The sequence below is a fragment of the Bubalus kerabau genome, chromosome 3 (genome assembly GCF_029407905.1).
Source record: "Bubalus kerabau isolate K-KA32 ecotype Philippines breed swamp buffalo chromosome 3, PCC_UOA_SB_1v2, whole genome shotgun sequence".
Classification (NCBI taxonomy): domain Eukaryota; kingdom Metazoa; phylum Chordata; class Mammalia; order Artiodactyla; family Bovidae; genus Bubalus; species Bubalus kerabau.
In genome coordinates, this window is record NC_073626.1 from 185,775,409 (window position 1) to 185,796,477 (window position 21,069).

Sequence of the window (21,069 nt, forward strand, 5' to 3'; positions counted from 1 at the left end):
TTCGTTTTCTGAATGTTGAGCTTTAAGCCAACTTTTTCACTCTTTCAGTTTCATCAAGAGGCTCTTTAGTTCCTCTTCACTTCCTGCCATAAGGGTGGTGTCATCTGCATATCTGAGGTGATTGATATTTCTCCCGGCAATCCTGATTCCAGCTTGTGCTTCTTCCAGCCCAGGGTTTCTCATGATGTACTCTGCATATAAGTTAAATAAGCAGGGTGACAATATACAGCCTTGACATACTCCTTTTCCTATTTGGAACCAGTCTCTTGTTCCATGTCCAGTTCTAACTATTGCTTCTTGACCTGCATTCAGATTTCTCAGGTGACAATCATAGCTAACACTAACTGAATTTTTTCTACATGTCAGGCTCCGTATGTACATTAACTTCATTTAACCCTAGCAATCCTATGAGATGGTCACTGTTTATTATTCCCATTTTACAGAAGAGAAATCGGGCACAGGGTGAGGTTCACAAACTTACCCGAGGACATAGTAAGAGGCCAAGCCAGAACCACACCCAGGCCCTGTGAGTGCAGAGCCATCTCCAGCTGCTCTTCTCCACCGTCTCTCTTTGACCTTTGTTCAAACTTCTGAATTCTCCCCTTATCTTACAGCCCAATGAATGCAGGGGATTTAGAAATGAGATGAAATTATTAAATTTGCCAAGTAGGAGTCTGTGTGACTTTTAAGTTTGGTAACTATTCAAATTAGGTCTTGGATTCCTGGGAGATTTTAGCTGGGCTGTCCTAAGGAGGTTTCTGGTTGTCTTTGTTTTTCTCCTGGGACGTTGCAAGCACTTGGTCACGCTCAGATCCTAGCCATGGGGCTCTGGTCCTCACGGTTTACTTATTCCAGGCAGATTCTACTGACACTTAGGAGAGCTTTTCCTCCAAGAACCACAGCTTCTGTCAGAACTGTTTTTTTTTAATTAGAACTTTTACGTTGCTTAGTGAACAGTGCTCTCACCCTTTACAAACTATGAACTTGTGTTCTATGGGGCCTACCAGGAGAAATTCCAGAAAGGGGATTGTCTGACAACTGCATTTTTTGGACACGATACCGTCTTAGTAATCATGAACTGGAATATTAGAAATTCTTGCTCTTGATTCTGAAAGAAACATTACTCATCCAGTCTCTCTCGTTATCGTCTGCTTTGTTCGCCCAACTCCCAACAGGTCCTCTTCCCTAAAACCCAGAGTTACACAACATCCTTGCTCATCCATTTTACTGTTTGAGAGCTTTTGCTCTGATGAAATTCTCATGTCAAACCTAAATCCCTTATGTTGTTTGCATAACTTAAATTTGCTGGTTCAGTTTGTAGAATAGATGTTAATTTCAAATTGGGATTGACTCCTGGTTAGAGTGTATCATTCAGCCTAGCATCCTAAGAACATTCATAGCTGTGGTCTTTGGGGGCTGTGTCACTTAGCAGCTGTGTGACCTTGGCCAAGACAAGCTTCCTGAGCTAAATTTCCTCCCATAAAATAGAGGGGTTCAGATGCACAACTCTTGCTGTTTTATTAGAATAGCCACCCAAAGGCAGTGTGAGATTATCAAGTATCAAAGACTGAACATATTCACCAAGGTTACTAAGACATTTTAGGATTTTAGGAGACTGATTTTTTTTTTTTTAATAAGACAAAATCCAGTGTCACGAGTTCAGCTCTGTTGTTTACCATTCGTTGTAGGCTCCTGTTGTTAGACTTGTTAATCACACTATCTCAGATCCTTACAAATACGTTCTCAAAGTATGTGAAATTATGCCCAACTTTCAGAAACAGATTTTGGTAAATCTCTCCTGATTAAACAAGTAACAAGTGTGGAAGAAGACACAGACCGAGGTGTAGCAGACTTGACCAGTCACCTTGCCGTCACACCTTCCCTAGCAGGTTTATACACTGGCAGCTCAGGAAGCAAGGTGTCTGGCAACAAGTTATGAGATGGACATGCCATAAATGGCAGTGATGAACAGGTTTTTTTTTTCCAATCAGGTTTTCAAACCACTGCTGCTTCTGCTAAGTCACTTCAGTCGTGTCCGACTCTGTGTGACCCCATAGACAGCAGCCCACGAGGCTCCCCCATTCCTGGGATTCTCCAGGCAAGAACACTGGAGTGGGTTGCCATTTCCTTCTCCAATGCAGGAAAGTGAAAAGTGAGAGTGAAGTCGCTTAGTCGTGTCCGATTCTTAGCGACCCCATGGACTGCAGCCCACCAGGCTCCTTCGTCCGTGGGATTTTCCAGGCAAGAGTACTGGAGTGGGTTGCCATTGCCTTCTCCATTCAAACCACTAGGAGCTTGTTAAAAAAAAAGAACAAGAAAAACATGTACAGCTTTTGAGTTACCAGGGCTGCATGCAGGTAATGCCAGGGAGCAGAAGAGAAGGGCAGCCCGCTGGGTAGGAGAAGGAAGTCCTTCCTAGGCCAGGGTCAGCATCAGCTGCCACCTGGGCCTAAGCTGGGGCCTCAGCTGGCTGTGGCTGAAGAGGGGACTGCAGGGGAGACTGCAGCTGCTCACTGCAGTCTTCTCAAAGATCTCTGCTAAATATTCTTACCAGTTTGTTTTCAGCATAGTCCGGGTTTTGGCGAGTATTCGATATTACCTGCTTTCTTTGCTTTCTTTGCTTTCTGAAGTACATCCCTCAACTCTGGTCTGTGACGAGTCTCTCACAAGTGTTTCTGGGGAGGGGTCCTCTTTAGACTTGTACTTCTCAGGTGGAAAAGTACTTGGAACTATTCCTTGTTCTCTGCTTCTCAAATGGGGTACAGGTCGCAACAAGATTAAATACTTACTTCTGGGGCATTTGTTTTATCTCCAGAGAATTGGAGGGAGTGCTTTATGTTACTGGTAATAAGTGGAAGGAAGTACAAAGTCCATAATAGTCACTTAAGATACAGGATTACCTAGAAATAAAGCAGCAGCGGCACTAATGCTCTACCAGGTGGTCCCCAGGGAGTGCCCGGCCCCTCTGCTCCAAAAACACGAAAGCACCACTCTAACTGTGGCTGAGAGGTTGAGTGGAGGTGCCTGCAGCCTGTGCCCCTTTGGAAGTAAAAGAGTGCAACCTCAGGCCAGCCGCGGAAACTTCTAGTTCTCAACTGGAAAGGAGAGAGTTGAACTAGATAACATTTCTCTGATCCTGGAACCTCCACAATCCCTGCCACCCAGAAAACACCGGAAGGAGGAATCGCCATAGAGTGCCGTGGTCTGGATCACTCTGGGATTGGATGAAAAGGAGTCTTATTTTAATCACTGTTAGTCAGCTTGAGCCATAACAAAGCACCACAGCCCAGGTCGCGTCAACAGCAGCTATTGTCAGTTGTGGAGTCTCCAAGTCCAGAACCAAAGCCTCAGCAGGTTAGTTCCTTTCACCGAGAGAGGGAAGGATCTGTTGCAGGCCCCCTCCTTGACTTGTGGGGGCTGTCTCCTCCCTGCCAGCACATTGTCTTTCCTCTCTGTCCAAATACCCTCTTCTTAAAAGGACAGCAGTCGTATGGGATCAGTGCCCACCCTGATAACCTCTTTTTATTTTTTTTGAGGAGGGGGTGTTTTTGTAGTTCCATGACCAGGGATTGAACCTGCGCCCCCTGCATTGGAAGCACAGAGTCTCAACCACTGGACCACCAGGGAAGTCCCCTAATAACCTCATTTCAATGTAATTACCTCTTTATACACCCTAGCTCTAAATCCAGTCATACTCTTAGGTACCAGGTGTTAGCACTTCAACATGTTAACTTGGGGAGAGGGGACACAATTCAGCCCATAACATCTCAGAATTTAAAAAAAGAAAATAAAAGTTCTAGGTCATTAGGGGGAGGCACAGTTAAGTTGCAGGGACAGACACTGGGAGACACCTGAGAGAAGGAAAGGAAGGCGCTCAAGGCTGAAAGGAGCTGCTAGTGTGGGGAGGTATTACTGAGGAAACATGGAAACACGCTATTAAAAACCAGATGCGTGTGAGGTGCTGTGCCAAGGCCTGTTCCGAGCTCACCATCTTGGCGCCCGTTTCAGTCCTGCTGTTGGAGATGGGCTTGCAAATGATGTGATGTTACTTCCCACACACATTCATCAGCTAGCAACTCCAGTACCAGATTTCTGGGATTTTTAGTGAAAAGAGAAGATTGTGATAGCAAGCTCACACCTGGTGAGGCTTAGTCATTGTCACTGACTCATCAGGAAATGCCAAGACAGGGCTGTGTGCCCTCACACGTTCAGGGATCACAACCCCACCACCTTGCCTTCTTGGTCATCCCTTCCCCTGCTTTGTATAGATGATTTCTCTGGTCTTCCTGCAAAAGTGAGTCATTTATCCGACGGTTGAGGTTCTCTACCTGATGACTCCCAAGACTTGTGCTGTCATGAATGTAGGATTGGATTCCTGGGGCAGATAATTATGTGGTGGTGGCCATTTCATGCTGCCCTGAACGGACGTAGCTTGGCTCACCCAGGAGATGGCTGGCTCCCGCTGACACGTGTTTTCCTTGATGTAAACCTCTGAGCTGATAGATCTATTGTAGCTTTACTGAGGCTACATGCATGATAAATCAGAGCTTCTGTGCTTTGGGTGGAGCTAGGTACACTGAACTTGGTAACCTGAAGACCAGCTCAGATGGGCAGTTACATTACTCTGATACACAAAAATGAAGAAGTGAACTTCCAGTCCATAAAATGCATTTAGTTTTGAAATGTATTCCTGAGTGAAGGAATAAGTGAAGACCAAGAAGAAGAGGATCCTTGGTGGTCACAAAGTCAGGAGTCAATGTCACACGCATTTCCCACACATGTACCTTCCCAGATCTGACTTTTGTGGTAAATCTCTGTATCCCTGGGACCTACCACAGCGCCTGCCACTCAGACCTTCACCCTCTGTCCCCTTCTGAGCAAGATTTAGAAGGCAAAACTCCCCCTCTGGCTTTATTAGCTTCACCATCTGAACTTAATTCCTTGGTCTTTTTTTCATTTTGACCTAAAACAAATTCCTGTCACTTTTTTTTTTGTTTTTAATTGTAGGCATCAGGATGAATTGTGTGACTCCAGAACTCGTTAGAGTCAGTAATTAATAGTTTTGGTTTCTGAAGGGTCTCAAAATGGGGACTGTGGTCTAGTAATTGGCAAGGTCTCTATTTAAAATTTACGTGCCTTTTAAGAAAGCTTGTAAGAATTAACCCGTCATCCCTCGTGTGCCCTGAGTTTCATAAACTGGGATTTCTGGAAAGCTGGACCAAACTCTAAACCATCTTGATCCTTCTCATCAGTGGGCTCAAGGCTGTCACGTGACCTCCATGAAGTGTTTTCCAAAGCACTTAGCATCTGCCCTTCGGTCACATGGAAAAGCAACTCAAGAGGAACAGAGCTAGTACCCCCTGAGCACTTCGCTCACTGTGGGTCAGGTAGGGTGCTGAGCAATTTGCCCACATTAACACATGGGATGAGATGGTTGGATGGCATCACCGACTCAATGGACATGAGTTTGAGTAAACCCCGGGAGTTGGTGATGGACAGGGAGGCCTGGCGTGCAGCAGTCCATGGGGTCGCAAAGAGTCGGACATGACTGAGCGACTGAACTGAACACATGGGAATCGTCACTTCCCTAGGAGTCAGGTGTTAGTAAAACTTCCAGATGAGGTGCTAGAAGATTAAAGTGATTCAGGTCCCACATCTGTGCAATCAGGAAGTGTCCATATTTGGGACCAAGTCTCTAAGCACCACACCTCACCACTGCCCTTCTTGGAAAGGCATCTGGAAGCTTTGGGGAGATGAAGCGATGCCCAGCAGGCCCTCAGGGCTCACGCCTGCCTCCTCCCCCACTCCCCTAAGGCACTCAGACCTCAGCGGTGCCCACCCACCTCCCTCAGGGTGCCCGCCTGCCTTTGCTGCCCCTTCTTTCCTGCCGTGTGGCAGCTACTGGCGTTACCTCTGCAGAATTCAGATGTCATACATTCCAAAGACTGGGCTGAACTGGGCTTGCTATTTATTTCTGTGGCTCATACAAGGTCTGTTGAAGAAGGAAATAGCAACCCACTCCAATATTCTTGCCTGGAGAACCTCATGAACAGAGGAGCCTGGTGGGCTGTCCCAAAACAGACACAACGGAAGCAACTTAGCATAGGGTCTGTGCTGACACTCTGGGCTGGATTTGCTCACCCCATTTCGGTGGATTTTCATGTAACCCAAAGGACAGGGTCATGCGCCCCACCCCACCCCTCCACCCCGGCCCGTAGAGCTAACTGCCCAGAATTTCTCAGAGCCGACTGGGCAAGCTCAGTTAAATCTCTTACAAGGAACGGCCCAGGACGGCCGGCAGAAGGAGGGCGAGGAAAGGGCTGCGCCACACCTCCCACCTCTCTGGGGCTGAGGGAATCAGGGCTGAGACTGGCCGGGGGTCCCCAGAGGCCGGATCCTGACGCCTTTTTCATTCACCCATCAAGACGACAAGCCCCGAACGCCTACTGCTGGCCAGGCGCACTGGGGAGACAGGCGCCTCCGGGCAGGGGCCGAGGGCCCTCTAGTAAGAGGGGTTAGGCAGGCTGATGGGCCGGAGTGGCGAGCGCTTTAAGGAGGTGAGGTCAACGGTGGTGGTCAGGGAAGGCTTCTTGGAGGAGGTGCTGCCGCAGCCGCCACCGAGATGACGAGAAGGGAAAAAGAACTATTGGCGGGGATGGCGGGGGGTGGGGTGGGGTGGAGTGGGGGTGGAGGGTGAGAGGAGGGAGGGGAAAGCCGCCCCAGGAGTGGGGAACCATCGGCAAGGCCTCCAACACTCAGGTCCCCCCACCGGCCCGGAAGGAGGCATCCTGGGCGGCCGTGAGCGCCCCCGGCTTAAAGGCGGAGCGCCCGGGCGGAGACGAAGGGGGCGGAGCCAGGGCCCCTCGAGGCCTCTGATTGGGCGGCGCGGGCGTGCGGAACGGCTCCGCGGGCGCCGATTGGGCGGCTGAGGCCAAGGGCCGGGTGTTGCGGAAGCCGCTCGCCGCGGCCACGTGGGGGCTGCGCCGGGAGTCGGAGGAGGCAGGGGAGGGGCGCGTGGTGCAGGCTCGCGGTCGCTGCGCCGAGCGGCAGGGACGGGACCCCGAGCCCGCGGTGAGTGAGCACCCGGGGAGCCGGGCGGGGCCTGGGACTGGCGGATCGGCGGGAGCGAGACTCGGTCCCGGGGGGTGGAGATTGGAGTGCGTGGGTGGCTGCGTGGGTGGCTGGGTGGGTGGGTGGGGGCGCGTGTCGGATAGGGAGACGCCTGTCTGTCCCTTTCGCTCATCACCGTCATCATCTGTCACTTCCACCATCACCGTCCATCACCTCCACCATCCTCTTGGCTAGCATCCTGCCTCGCTCGCCCCTCTGTCGGGGAGCGGGGAGTGAGCAAGACTTTCTCCGCCCCCGGGGCCGGCCGGGGACCCTGGGCATTACAGTGATAGGGATAATTCCCCACGCTGCGGAGCGCTCTGTACCGCCTCGCATCTGGTTTCGGTCCCACTTTAATCCTGAAAACAGCACTTTGCTCTTCATGTCGTCTGCGCGGGTAGACGAGACTGTATTTGTTGGCACCTCCCCCCTCCCCCCCCCCCCAACCGACACAGACGCACGCAGATCCTAGGTCCTCTTCGCTCTGCCGTATTTTCCTCCAAGTCGCTTCAGCCCCGCTGAAATGTTGATTTCCAGTATCCACCCCCGCCCCTCCTCAAGCCAGCTTGCTGAGGGCTGGGACTTGGTTTTGTTCACCTGGAACGTAGCGCTTGGAAATGTTCTCAGAAGGAACAGATAGATGAACAACTCCAGAAGGCAGCTGCTATCATTAAGCCCACTCTCTGTTTGAGGACATGGAGGCTGATGTTGGTTACATCAGCCAACCTCGTGGGGACCCCACCGTCCACGGTCTTGACCTTAGTCTCTCCCACCCTGTGGCCCACGGCAAGCAGGGATGGCACGGGGCGGGGGCTTGTCCTGGGGGTAGGGGGCTGTCCTGGGGGTAGGGAGGGGGCTCTTCTGTGCTGCGGAGCCAAAGACAGTGTGGTGAGACTGGAGTGCCTCTGGCAGCCCCAGGCTGTCCGGCCCGGGAGGCAGGCAGCGGGAGGAGCAGCTGATCACATCCACCCCCAGCACCATTGCTGTTGCTTCCTCGCCTCACTGCCCCTGGGTAGGCTGGGACCCACCAAACTCAGGAGGTGGACACCTGCTTTCTTGGGGGTGGGCACTGCCATAGCGGGGGTGGGGGGGCAGGGAGGGGGGAAGAGCCCTGTAGACCCACGATGGGTTCCCAGCTCCCATTTTGCTGTGTGACTTTGGGCAGGTGGCTTCAGCCTCTGAGCCACCATTTGCTAAGCACTGAGTCTGCAGGCTGAGGGGTCTCCTGTGATGCTGGAAGGTGGGCCCTCCTTAGGATGCCACTTGGCTGCAGTACAGCGCAGTAGAGGCCCCCGTCCTTGCCCCTCGAGGTAGCCAGCCCATCCGGTGCCCGGTCTCTAAGCAGCCACCTGGAAAACATCAGAGGAGCAAGAGAAGGGCCCCAGCCTTGTTCCAAATGTGTCCCCTTAGGATGATTCTGGCCCAGAGCCAGGCTCCTGTGCAAAATCTAAGAAAAACAGATCTGATCAAAGGGATCCGTGCATGTCTGTGCCTGGAATAGGTCAGCGGGTCTGTTTCCAGGGTTCGGTGAGCCTCTCCCCTCCCTGGTCCCTGGGCAGTCTGGGGCTGAAAGCTACTGTACCCCTCGGGTGTAGGAGGGAGAAACTTCCAGTTTTCCAAGGTTGGGGGAAGAAGGATCAGGTGATGTGGGGGTGAAGTGGGACCCATAAGAGGGCCCAGTGGCCTGGTTTCCCCCCTGCACCCCCACAGCCTACACCCTGGGATGTCCCCAAGAAAGCTGCGGCTCTGGATGTGGGGAGGAGGCTGTTTGCAGCCTCAGACATGGCTGGCCGGCGCCTCCTTCCAGTTGTCCACCCCCGCCTTCTGAGGGCTGCTGCGGCGGTCAGGCGGGGTGTGAGATGCGAGATGTGCTCCCTGCGCCCCGCCTCTCCCTCCTCCTCTCTCTCCCTTGTCTCTCTTTCCATTGTCTTTCTTCTCACTCCTCTGTTCTTGCTTCTTCTTCTTCTTCAGTCACTAAGTCAGGTCCTACTCTTTGCAACCCCATGGACTGCAGCACGCCAGGCTTCCCTGTCCTTCACTATCTTCTGGGGTTTGCTCAAAGTCATGTCCATTGAGTCGGTGATGCCATCCAAACATCTCATCCTCTGTCATCCCCTTCTCCTCCCACCTTCAATCTTTCCCAGCATCAGGGTCTTTTCTAGTGAGTCAGCTGTTCACATCAGCTTCAGCATCAGTCCTTCCAATGAATATTCAGGACTGATCTCCTTTAGGATGGACTGGTTGGATCTCCTTGCAGTCCAAGGGACTCTCAAGAGTCTTCTCCAACACCACAGTTTGAAAGCATCAGTTCTTCGGCGCTCAGCCTTCTTTATAGTCCAACTCTCACATCCGTACATAACTACTGGAAAACCATAGCTTTGACTAGACGGACCTTTGCTGGCAAAGTAATGTCTCTGCTTTTCAATATGCTGTCTGGGTGTGCCCGTCTTTTCATCCTGTTCCTTCCCTCTCTCCCTTTTGCCCCATTTGGTTTGGGTTTTGGTCTCTGCTGCCTCTGTTCACCCCCACCCCTGCCTACGGGCACCAGGCATCCCAGCCCAGGATGTGTTGAAGGTCGAGTTCCCTGGAAGCCCCATCTCCGTGCCTGGAACCAGGGCCACATAGCTTCTGCGCGACACCCTAACCTTGCTGTATTTGAACGTAAAATGACAATAGGTAATGGTCATGATGTGAAAAAGAGTTAGGATCAAAAAGTGGAGAGGTGAGACGGCCCAGGAAAGCAGGAGGGCAGAACCAGGAAGCCCTGGAGGGGACTGTGCAGCCTCCCTTTAAGGGCTCACTGCTGCGCTTTCCTGCTGCTAGTGCCCCCAGCTGGCCTGAGCCTGGGGCTGACAGTCAGGGGCAAGGCTGAGGTAGGGGCCATTCCCGGACTCTTGGCGATCTCCCAAACCCTGCTTGTTCAGGACTCCTGCAGGTGCTCGAGCACACCCAGGGCGCACCCATCTGCTGCCCAGCACCTTGGCTAACCCCTGCTTTCTCCTGGCAGGAATCACGGCCCCCAGGCACGTCTGCCCTCCCGGGCCGGGTGGTCTCTCAGGTGTGGCCTGCTGCAAGGAGGGTACTGACAGTAATCAGACCTCACTGTCCCCTGAGTTCCCCTCCTGAGTGGCTCCCCCATTCCCCTGTACTTTGGCCCCTTGCCGTGGAGAGCCAACTCACTGGAAAAGACCCTGATGCTGGGAAAGACTGAAGGCAGGAGAAGGGGGCGACAGAGGATGAGGTGGTTGGATGGCATCACTGACTCAATGGACATGAGTTTGAGCAAACTCTGGGAGTTGGTGATGGACAGGGAGGCCTGGCGTGCTGCAGTCCATGGGGTCGCAAAGAGTCGGACATGACTGAGTGACTGAGCAACAACGACCACATTCCCCACGAGACCGCACTTGCTGGTCACAGCTCTGAGCCTGACGGGCATCGTGCGCAGCTCTGTGCCCCCATTCAGCTCTCACCAGTGCCGCACGTTACCCCGCATTTGGGGTTGAGGAAATGGGGGCTCAGAGAGGTGAAGCAGCTTATGCAACATCACACAGGATTTGGACCCGGGTGTCTCTGATCCCAAATGCACGGATTCCGAGTAGCCTGGTAAGACGGAGCCCTCCAGGATGGGGGACGGACGCGGATGTCTAAAATTGGCCCGAGGGAAGCCTGAGGGAGCCGAGTCCTGGGGCTGAGGCAGAGGCACTCAGTCCTTCTGTTTCGTGATGCGTGTGTTGTTGTTGCTGCTGGTTTTTCATCTCTGTTGTGGCCGCGCTGGGTCTTCATTCCCGAGAGCCGGCTCCGTGGCGGGGCGTCAGTTTCTGCAGTTGCCACATGCAGGCTCCGCGGTGGCGGGATGCGTTCATACTGCATTCACCGAACACCAGCTGTGCCCTGAGCTCTGAGGGGTCAGGATGCCCGCTCCCTGCCCCTGAGGACAGTCTGGAAGGCAGCGTTCCTCCTCTCCTCCGCTGGGAGGTCCGGGAGATCCGGGAAAGACTAGCACCAGGGCTGGGCTGGGTCCGTCCACCCTCCCCTCTGGCTCAGCAGCAGTTCTGGCTCTGGTTGGGGCGCGCTTTGGGCAGGGGCTGGGGTCAGGCTGGGCAGAAGGAGCCAGGGCCCCGTGACGCAGCCCCGGGCCCTCGTTCAGGGGCCACCGCTGCCCCGTGGCCTCCAGGCCTCCTGCCTGGCACCTGCTGTGGCTCCCCGCCGCCCACAGGGCAGCGCCTCAGTCCCCTTGTGTGACGTTTTGGGCTGACCCCACCCCGGGTGCTGCTCTGGTAAGTTCTGCCTCGGGGCCCCAGCTGCCCAGCTGCTCCGGGCCTTCGCAGACCCTGTTCAGGCTGCTGTCACACGCCTCCTCTTGGGTGGTACCTCCCAGGGTCCCCCTCTCCTGGCACTCTGCACAAGCTGGCTACATGTCTGCTCCCCCTTCCTCCAACCTCACGCCTCTGCAAGGCCTTCTCGGCCGTGGTCACCCCCCGGCCTGCCCTTCTGGCCTCCTCTCTGCTTTATCACCATCTGTGTTAGTCGCTCAGTCGTGTCCGACTCTTTGCGACCCCATGGACGGTAGTCCGTGGAATTCTCCAGCCCAGAATACTGGAGTGGGTAGCCTTGCCCTTCTCCAGGGGATCTTCCCAACCCAGGGTTCGAACACAGGTCTCCTGCACTGCAGGCGGATTCTTTACCAGCTGAGCCACCAGGAAAGCCCCTTGTCACCATTTGACCTGTTCCATATCTTACTGATGGCTTAGCTGAGCATCGGCTCTATAGGGGCAGGCGGGGAGTTTGTTGTTTTGCCCGGGGTGTGTCCCGTGTCCCAGCCCACAGGACGCTGCCTGGCACACACAGCAGGCGCTCAGGCAGGGTTTGCTGGATGCCAGACGTGGAGGGGAGCCTCTTACGGGTGCTCCAAGGCTGTGCACCAGCCTTGGGCGCCAGCCCTCCTCACCCTGCCCTTTGCAGCCTCCTCTCCATCCAAGCGGGAAGCCGGCCGCCCTGGGGACCATGCAGAAGGCAGGGGCCGGGGGCCGGAGGGCCTCCGACTGCGGCCCTGCCCCTCAGCGGCCCCGCTGCATCACCAAGTTTGCCCAGGTGGGTAGGGTGGGCCCCCTGGGGGAGCTGTGAGGTGGTGGGGCCAGCCCTGGGGGTGGGGAGGAGCCACGGGCCCAGGGCTGCTTCCAGCCCAGCTCTGGAGTATGTGAGCGCGAATGAGGCCTTGGGGCCTCGGGGGGTGGAGCCTGGCCCCCGGGGATGCCCTCTGCCACCCACCAGCCTCCCCCACAGCGCAGAGTGTGTGTGAGGAGGGTCACATGGAGAGCGGGGATGGGGCCAGGGGCCTGACTCCCCCACCCCTGCCCCCAAGCAGTACGTGGGCTCCTTCCCCGTGGACGACCTGGACCCCCAGGAGAGCGTGTGGCTGGTGCAGCAGCAGCTGTGGGCACTGAAGGTATGGGGCTGGGGCAGGGGGGCACTTCCCCGCTGGGCTCAGAGCCCTAGAGTATCGGGCTGGGAATGACCTCTGGGCCCCTCGGGTCTACCCCAGCCCCGCATTCAGAAAGATGGAGCAAGTGAGGCCCAGGGAAGGGTGGGACCAAAGCCATTCTGGGAGGTGGGTGCCCTTGGGACCACACGCGGGCTCCTGGAGCCACATTTCCCATGCCCCAGGGCTCCCTTCCCCTGGGCAGTCATGACCTGGGCCCCACGGGTGGGAGATATGGGGGGCGGTCATCACGGGCCGCAGGGTTTGTCTGCCAGGAGCCATGCACACTGCGCCAGCCCCCCGGGGGCTCCCCGTCCAGTGCTCTGCCCCTTGGCAGCTGCGGGGGCAGGCTGACCAGCCCGGGGGTCAGAGGCCAGGCTGGGCCTGCCCGGGCAGTGACGACGACCCCCACCACCTCTCTCCCACCCAGGACTGTCCCCGACGCCGGGCTGTCATCCTGAAATTCAGCCTTCAGGGCCTCAAGATCTACAGCGGGGAGGGTGAGGTAGGAGCCCCGGGGTGCAGATGAGGACCCCTCAGGTGTCCTCCTCCCTGGGGACACGCCTGCACCCAGTCCGGCAGCCTCCCTGGTTTCTCAGCCTGCCCTGGGCCTTTGGACGTCCTCTCTCCAAGGGCTCTCCAAGGCAGCTCGGAGGAGTTTCTCCCCACCCCACCCGACCCCTGCCTCCAGCCCTAGAATCTCCAGGGACCAGATCCTAGCCTGAGCGTCAGGCCCAGCCGACCCCATGAGGTCTGGGCCGGTCCCCAGGCTGGGTCGGGGCCTGTGGCCGGCCTCTCATGACTGGGGAATAGGGCCAGGGAGGCTGGAGGCTGGCTGGGAGCCCCTGTTTGGTCACCCAAACAGGGTGAAAAACCACCCCAAAAAAAAGAACTCTAACCACGTGCCAGACTGGGTGCCCCATGACTTGGCACCACTCACCTAAGATGTGGTGCCAACACATCCAGAGCTGGCACAGTGGGGGCCCTGGGGTCAGGACCTGTGCCACCTGCACGAGGTCTCACTGACGCCCTCCAACAGCCCTATCAGAAGGGTGCTGTCCCTCCTTCACACCGATCCCAGCAAGGGTTCAGAGACCTGTACTCAGCCGCCCAAGGCACCAGAGAGGGAGTAGCACAGCCCGGATTCAAACCCTGGTCACCTGACTCCAGAGACCAGGAGTGCAAGCCCAGGGCCGGCCCCCGCTGCCTGTCCCTGTGACCCTGCAGGCCGTGAACGCTCTGCCCCTCGGCTCCATGACAGCATGGCCACCCAGGTCAGCCGGCTGGCAGCCCAGGGCAGGGGCCCCGAGCTCAAGGTCCGTGTAAAGGATGAGGGTGCCCCTGGGAAGCACGGTTTGGGCAGGCCTGGAAGCAGGGCAGACCTGGAAGCTGGGCACCCAGGCTGGAGGGCAGACCCGGGAGGCTGCCGGCCAGGGCATGGTGCCCGCGGGGCTGCGCATGCTGGCCAGTATCTGCGGGCCATGCGGTGGGTCTGATGGAGGCCGCGGGCCTGCTGCGTCCCAGGTGCTCCTGATGGCACATGCCCTGAGGCGCATCCTCTATGCCACCTGGTGCCCGGCCGACTGCCAGTTTGCCTTCATGGCCCGAAACCCCAGGAGCCCGGCCAGCAAGCTCTTCTGCCACCTCTTTGTGGGCAGCCAGCCTGGAGAGGTACCCGGGGCCCAGGGCAGGGGCCCAGCACTGGGGCTGGGGGGTGGTGTGCTGTGGGTCCACGTGGGTCCCAGGGACCGAGGCCGTGCCTGGCTCAGCGAGCTGGCCTGAGCACCCCCGCCCCCGGCTCGCCACCCTGGCTCCTTCTGTGGCTCTGCCGTTGGAGGAACCCCCCAAAGTGAGTCAGTGGACTCAGCATGCCCCGGGCTGGGAGATGGGCACCAGGCCGGGAGGCTCACACTGCCAGGCCTTTGCCCTTGCTGTTCTGTCTGCCTCCACGCCCCTCCCCCTCATCCTGGCAAATTCCAGCTTGCCCTTTGGGGCTCAGCCGCCTTGAATCCTCCAGACCACCCGGCCTTCTGCCATCCTGTGACCTGAACTGCACTCTGCCATCTGTCTGCCCCTCACTGCAGTCACTGGAACTCTTTGAGCGCAGAGGCTGGGTCCGGGTCTTGAACTGTTCTGTTGCTTGCCCCTGTGGGGAGAGAGGATGGACGGGTGGATCCTAAACGTCAAAGTCAGTGTGACCGCTGTTAACAGCGGAGCCGCGGCGGCCGGCCGTTTGGACAGCAGGGCCTGGGCTTGGTTCCAGGCAGCAGGCCTCTGCCGTCACCCGTGTGTCGAGCTCTGTGTGGCTACTGGGGTGACTGGTGGCCGAGCTGTGACCCTTGAACTTTTAGAGCTCACAGTTCCATGTCGGGGCTGGATGATGCATGTGTGATGGATCGAGTGTGCAGGGCCTCTCCTGGGGGAGGTTTCCCGTGGTCCATGTCATTATAGGGGCACACAGATGCCATGTGGTACCCAGGGATCACCCAGCAGTTTCTATCTGACAGAGCCAGGATCAGATCCCAGGTCCTGCGACTTCAGGGCCTGGACTCTCAGCCACACCTCTAAGAGGATATAGGTGGGTTAGTAATTGAGGGCTAGCGGTGCATTTAGCCCATGTATTCCCAGCTCCAAGCATGATGCCTGAAACAAGGTAGATGCTCCCTGTTTGTTAAATGAATCAAGGAAGATGGGCGGGGAGGCTGCATGGTGGTGAGGTAAGTATTCGTTTTCTCAGGAAGAATAGGGAAGAGCACCTCAAGCCAGGGGGCTGCAGGCACCCCTGGCCCATGGGTTGATGCCCAGGGACCCCCCAGGAGCCCCCCAGCTGAGCATGCCTCCCTCTCCCTCCCCAGGTTCAGATCCTTCACCTGCTGCTCTGCCGCTCCTTCCAGCTCGCTTACCTCCTGCAGCACCCGGAGGAGCGGGCGCGGCCCGAGCCCTGCCCGGGGCCTGTGGGGGACGCTCCCCTGAAGCCTGTGCCCGGCCCCGGGGGCCCCCCTGGCCTAGTACGGGAACCCTTCTGCCGGGATCAGCTCTCAGAGAACGTTAACGCACTGGTCTCCTTCCGGCGGCTGCCAGCGGAGGGGTCTGGGGGCAGCGGGGTACGCAGCACCCCAGCCAGGGAGTGGGCGGGGACCGGGGGACCAGGGCGAGGGTTTGGAGGTAGAGGGGGGCGGGTGCCGGATTTCCGTGGGAGGGGTTATGGCCGGGCAGGCCTGAGTCTGGGCGCCCCTGCGGGGCCCTCCCTAGAAGGAGCTGCTGGAGTCAGCGAGCCGTGGGGGCACCCGCCACGTGCGCCTGGGGAACCCGTACTGCTCGCCCACGCTGGTGCGCAAGAAGGCCATCCGCAGCAAGGTGCTCCGCTCCGGGGCCTACCGCGCCTGCACCTACGAGACGCAGCTGCAGCTGTCTGCCCGCGAGGCCCGTGAGTTGCCGGGCACGCGTGCACCGGCGTGGGTTGGACGAGGGTGGGCCTGAGCGGCAGGGTCTGCGGGCTGTGACTGTAGACGCCTGTGAGTGCCAGGCCTCCGCGCTCGAGGATGTGTTCGGGGCTGAGCGCCCAGGTGCTATTTGTTGGCGGAGGCTCGGCTGAAGTGCTGTAACTGGCGAGTGAGTGTGAGTAGGCGTGTGCCTGGGTGTGCCTGTGTCTTTGGGGAAGCACGATGTCTGCAGACTGGGTGGAGAGTGGGGGGCTTGGTAAAGAGACAAGCCCGGGCGGTGCTGAAGCCTGTGGGGGTGAAACGGAGATGGGCGCGGGAGAGGACCACCTCCCTCCCTCTGATTGGTCTAGTTCCTGCCGCGTGGGAGGCCTGGCCCCGGGGGCCCGGGGGCCCCTCGTGCCTGGTAGAGAGCGAGGGAAGCCTGACAGAGAACATCTGGGCCTTTGCTGGCATCTCCAGGTAGGAGTGGTGCCCAGCCCTTGGGGAGGGGCGGGCAACTAGGCTGTGAGCTCCCCCGGGGGCCCGAGATGTGCATCCCTGCCCTTGGTCAGAGGGCTCTCCGACCTTAGGCCAGAGACTTCCCCACCCTGGGCCTCAATTTTCTGTAAAATGGGGATAATAAAAGGACCTTCGGGGCTTCCCTGCTGGTCCAGTGGTTAAGACTTCCACGCTGCTGGTGCAGGGGGCGTGGATTCGATCCTGGTGGGGGAACTAGGATCCCACATACTGTGCGGTGCAGCCAAAAGATGAAAAACTAAAATAAAACAAACAGACCTTCAATGCAGGGCTGTGGAAGGGATCAAATAAGGTTATTCAGGTGAAGCCTGTCACAGGGCACGGCCTTCCTAAATGCCCGCTCTTTAAAACTCTCTCCCTAGTGGGTCAACAGTTAGGGTAGCCCTTGGAAACCTTTCTGAGAGGCAGTCAGAAAGCATCCTTTCGTGGAAGGTGTACTCTAGGCAGGCACGGTGTTTCCGACACTGTGGGTCCATTAGGCTGTTCAGCAGACCGAGGCTGGGTCCCGACAAGGGGGCCCGCCCTCAGCCTCTGGCCTCGGCCCTCCCAGGACCAGTGCCCTCGCCCTGCTGCGGAGAGACGTGCTTGGGGCCTTCCTGCTGTGGCCTGAGCCGGGCGCCAGTGGCCAGTGGTGCCTGTCGGTGAGGACGCAGTGTGGCGTCGTGCCCCACCAGGTCTTCCGGAACCACGTGGGCCGCTACTGCGTGGAGGTGAGAGGGTTCCCAGCCCCGCCCCTCCCCGTCAGGCCCCGCCCCCTTCACCCCTCACCCAGGCCCCTTATTGACTCCTTTTGGCCCCACCCCCTATTTAACACTCCATCCAGCTCTTGAGTCATTGGTCCTTCCGGCTCTGGCCCCACTTCTACTCTGCGGGCTCCACTCTAAGGCCCCTCTCTCACCAGAGTAGGGTATTTCAAGTACAGTCGTGGGCTTCCTAGGTGGTGCTGGTAGTAAAGAACCTGCCTGTCAATGCAGGAGATAGAGGAGATGCAGGTTCCATCCCTGGGTCGGAAAGATCCCCCTGGAGGAGGAGATGGCAACCCACTCCAGTATTCTTGCCTGGAGAATCCCATGGACAGAGGAGCAGGGCGGGCTATAGTCCATGGGGTCTTAGAGTCAGACACGACTGAAGCGACTTAACACAGTGGAATCTTGGGCTAGGGCACGCCTCGCATTTTTACATCAATCACAGCTTTTAAAAGTCATGCTTTCCCACACCCTAACTCGTCTTTTAGCAGAGGAGGAAACTGACTCAGAGAGGGTAGAGGCTTGCGTTTAAGTTCACACAGCTTCTAGGTTTGCAGTCCTGGCCTGATCACACGTTTCCAGGGACTGGGGTGGGCTGCTGCTGCTAAGTCGCTTCAGTCGTGTCCAACTCTGTGCGACCCCATAGACGGCAGCCCACCAGGCTCCCCCGTCCCTGGGATTCTCCAGGCAAGAACACTGGAGTGGGTTGCCATTTCCTTCTCCAATGCATGAAAGTGAAAAGTGAAAGTGAAGTCGCTCGGTCGTGTCCGACTCTGTGCGACCCCATGGGCTGCCGCCTACCAGGCTCCTCCGTCCATGGGATTTTCCAGGCAAGAGTACTGGAATGGCAGGCGCGGCTTTTTAAATGTGAGGCCTTATTTGCACGCTAAGGGCCTCGGTCTTGTCCATGCCGAGGGTGGGGAGTGAAACGGGTGTGGTTCTGCTGGGAGCAGTACAGTGTCCTTTCTGAAGTGAGGCAGCATCCAGGGTGGTGGGGTAGTTGGAGGTGTGATCCATGGGGAAAGGGGGGCTGGAACTGAAGTCCCTGCCCTGCCCCCTCCCCAGCACCTGCCAGCCGAGTTCCCCAGCCTGGAAGCCCTGGTGGAGCACCACGCGGGAACGGAGCGGAGCCTCTTCTGCTCCCTCGACATGGGCCGCCTGAACCCCGGCTATGAGGAGCAGGACTGCCGGCCCGAGGGCCGGCCTCCTCGGACGCTCCGGCCCCTTGGCCACGCCAAGTCCGAGGCAGAGCTGCAGGGTCTGGGCTAGGAGGCGGGGCCCCACACCAACAGGCCCCGCCGTACCCTGGCTCCCAGCCTCAGCGGGCCGCTCGGCTCTGGCCTCTTCCACCCTGCTGGGCACCAGTTCCATCCCGTCACTGCCCCTGGGACCAGTCTTCCATCACTTCCCTGCCTGTGGGGGTCCCTGAGAGTGGGGATGGCCAGGGGCTTCTCCCCAGGACATGGGCCGTCAGGATCGCAAGTGCGGCAGACCGAGCTCCGGGCTTCCAAGAACTTGCCGGGTGATTCGATGCTTGCCTTCTCTGGGTCTCACCTTGCTTCTGGGTGGGGAGCTTTCCAAGGTGGGCAGGAAGGTTGTTCCAGTGCAGGTGGGGCCCTCTCCTAAGGAGGCCAGGCATTGGGGCCCTGACTGGGCGTCCCCAGAGAGCTCCAGACCAGGGCAGCCAGACGCGTGAGGGAGAGGTGTGTAGGCAGGCAGGAGAGAAAGGTGTGGGGCCAAGTCACCCTCTCCGTGAGAGAAACAGGGACAACGTGGTGGAGCTTGGGGGCGACATCCCGGCAGACAGAGCACGGCCTGTTTCCCACGTCCTTTGAGATGAGAGGAGTCCGTCCTTGAGTTCTGAAGGGAGCGGGGTTAAGAGGCTGCAGAGAGGAGCCAAGTCACCCAGATCCCAGCTGGACACCTGAGTGTAGAAAGCAGTGCGAGCGGGCTGACGGGGCAGAGGATCCCAGAGAACCTCAGATTAGGATGGCTGCTCTGTCTGCTCAGAACCACAGAGTTGGGCTTCCTGCTCACACAGAAGAGGTGTCGCAGACTCATCCCTTCCCGTACACCCTCCGTAAACCACCAAGACACTCCCCCACCACCACCCAGGCTCACTTCCTTTGGCCATTTGATTCTGAGGGGCTGACCAGGCCCTGATCCTCTCATCCTGCAGGCCACACTGGGTCTGGGTTTGGTCGCTGCCTGGGAAGTGCCCCCCCCCTCCCCTGCAGCCACAATGATGGCATTTCCCTTAATGGGCATCTGTCAGGGACCATGTCACTAGGCCAGCCCCACTGGGGGTGAGGGTCAGGGAGGAGCCATCTAAAGGCAGAACCGCTGTGGGCCCTGCCAGAGGACACTTGGCTTCGGCTGGCACGGGGAGTCCATCCAGGGAAATGACCCTGTGGCGACCAACAGCTCTAGGCGTCCCCCTTTATAAATAAACTGGACAGACAAACATGAGTCTCCCAAACTAGGGAGCAAGTTCATGGTGGACGAACTTCTACTCCTGAAGCAGAGGCCTAGTCGTGAGTCTGGGGGCTGCCTTCTCCCCTCTCTGGGGACAGGATGTGACTGTGTAGTGCCTTGAAGGTAATACACTTGTGTTTCTTGGAAAAACAAGCAGCCCCAATGGAATAAAAAGAATGAGGAGCCTCAGAAGTTCAGGCCTGGTGTTCCCAGTTTACAACCTCCGGCTCAGGAAAGGTTCTTGGTTGGGGCCTTGTCACAAGAGATAGGAGGAAGCTGTCCTTTAGGGGCTCATTTCACTGGAACCCTGGTGGCTCAGAGGTTAAAGCATTTGCCTCCAATGCGGGAGACCTGGGTTCAATCCCTGGGTCGGGAAGATCCCCTGGAGAAGGAAATGGTAACCCACTCCAGTATTCTTGCCTGGAGACGCCCAAGGACGGAGAAGCCTGATGGGCTATAGTCCACGGGGTTGCAAAGAGTCGGACACAACTGAGCGACTTCACTTTCTTTCTTTTCACTGGAACCACAGCAGTGGTTTTGTACTGAATATGAGTGGGAACCCGGACTCATGTTACAGCCCTTACTACCAAAAGCCATCTCCTCCCCGGGCAAAGCCCTGTTCCCTCATAAGCCCCAGCCTCCTATTTCCCTGGCGAGGAGAGGGTGGTGGGCCCAGGATTACCGCACCAGAGTCGCGCACATTTAAGAAGCCCAGCTAACTGGTCTTACCTCTGTGAGGGACGGATTTTGTCGCACGAGTTATCTGTGCGGACAGGGTGTCGGGAGTGTCCCCACAGTACTTAAACATCCTTGCACACAGCGCTCATGGGTCACATGGTACGAACAAGGCCAGGTTTCTGACCCACGTGCGCAGACACCTCCGTGTCTTCATTACAGACCGCAGTCTCCTCTGTTGCAACCAGCGCCACCTGGGTAGCCCAGCTCTCCTTACTGTGTGGACTTGAAACAAATAAAGTGCATTCCTTCGGGCTGTCGAGTACAGACTTTTCCTTTGAAAGGCGAGGGCTTTGTCCAGTTTGCCTGCTTAGCTTTCATTTCTCACCCATCCCTTCCGCTGGTGCTGAATGATGAACCAGACAGAGATCCTGCCCTCAGGGGCTCAGGAGGTCTTGAAGGAGTTGTGTGGGTAGCTTCAAACAATGACTCCTGCTTACAACCTTCGGTGGATATTTCCTGTCGGGAAGAGACTCGAGTCCTTATGTTCTGGCCATCAGTAGATCCTTCTGCTCCCGCAACATGCCACAGGGCCTTTGCACAGGCCTCCTTGCCCTCCTCTCCT

General features: G+C 57.3%; 1 protein-coding gene across 1 annotated transcript; it reads left to right on the plus strand.

The window, feature by feature from the left end:
- Positions 1-6,965: 6,965 nt before the first annotated feature.
- On the plus strand, positions 6,966-20,756 carry SH2D5 (SH2 domain containing 5). Its single transcript, XM_055574865.1, has 10 exons — positions 6,966-7,071; positions 12,073-12,201; positions 12,476-12,556; positions 13,020-13,094; positions 14,114-14,260; positions 15,445-15,693; positions 15,842-16,016; positions 16,383-16,491; positions 17,099-17,258; positions 18,360-20,756. The coding sequence occupies exons 2-10, from the start codon at positions 12,115-12,117 to the stop codon at positions 18,561-18,563; spliced, it is 1,287 nt and encodes a 428-aa protein (XP_055430840.1). The 5' UTR covers positions 6,966-7,071; positions 12,073-12,114; the 3' UTR covers positions 18,564-20,756.
- Positions 20,757-21,069: the final 313 nt, after the last annotated feature.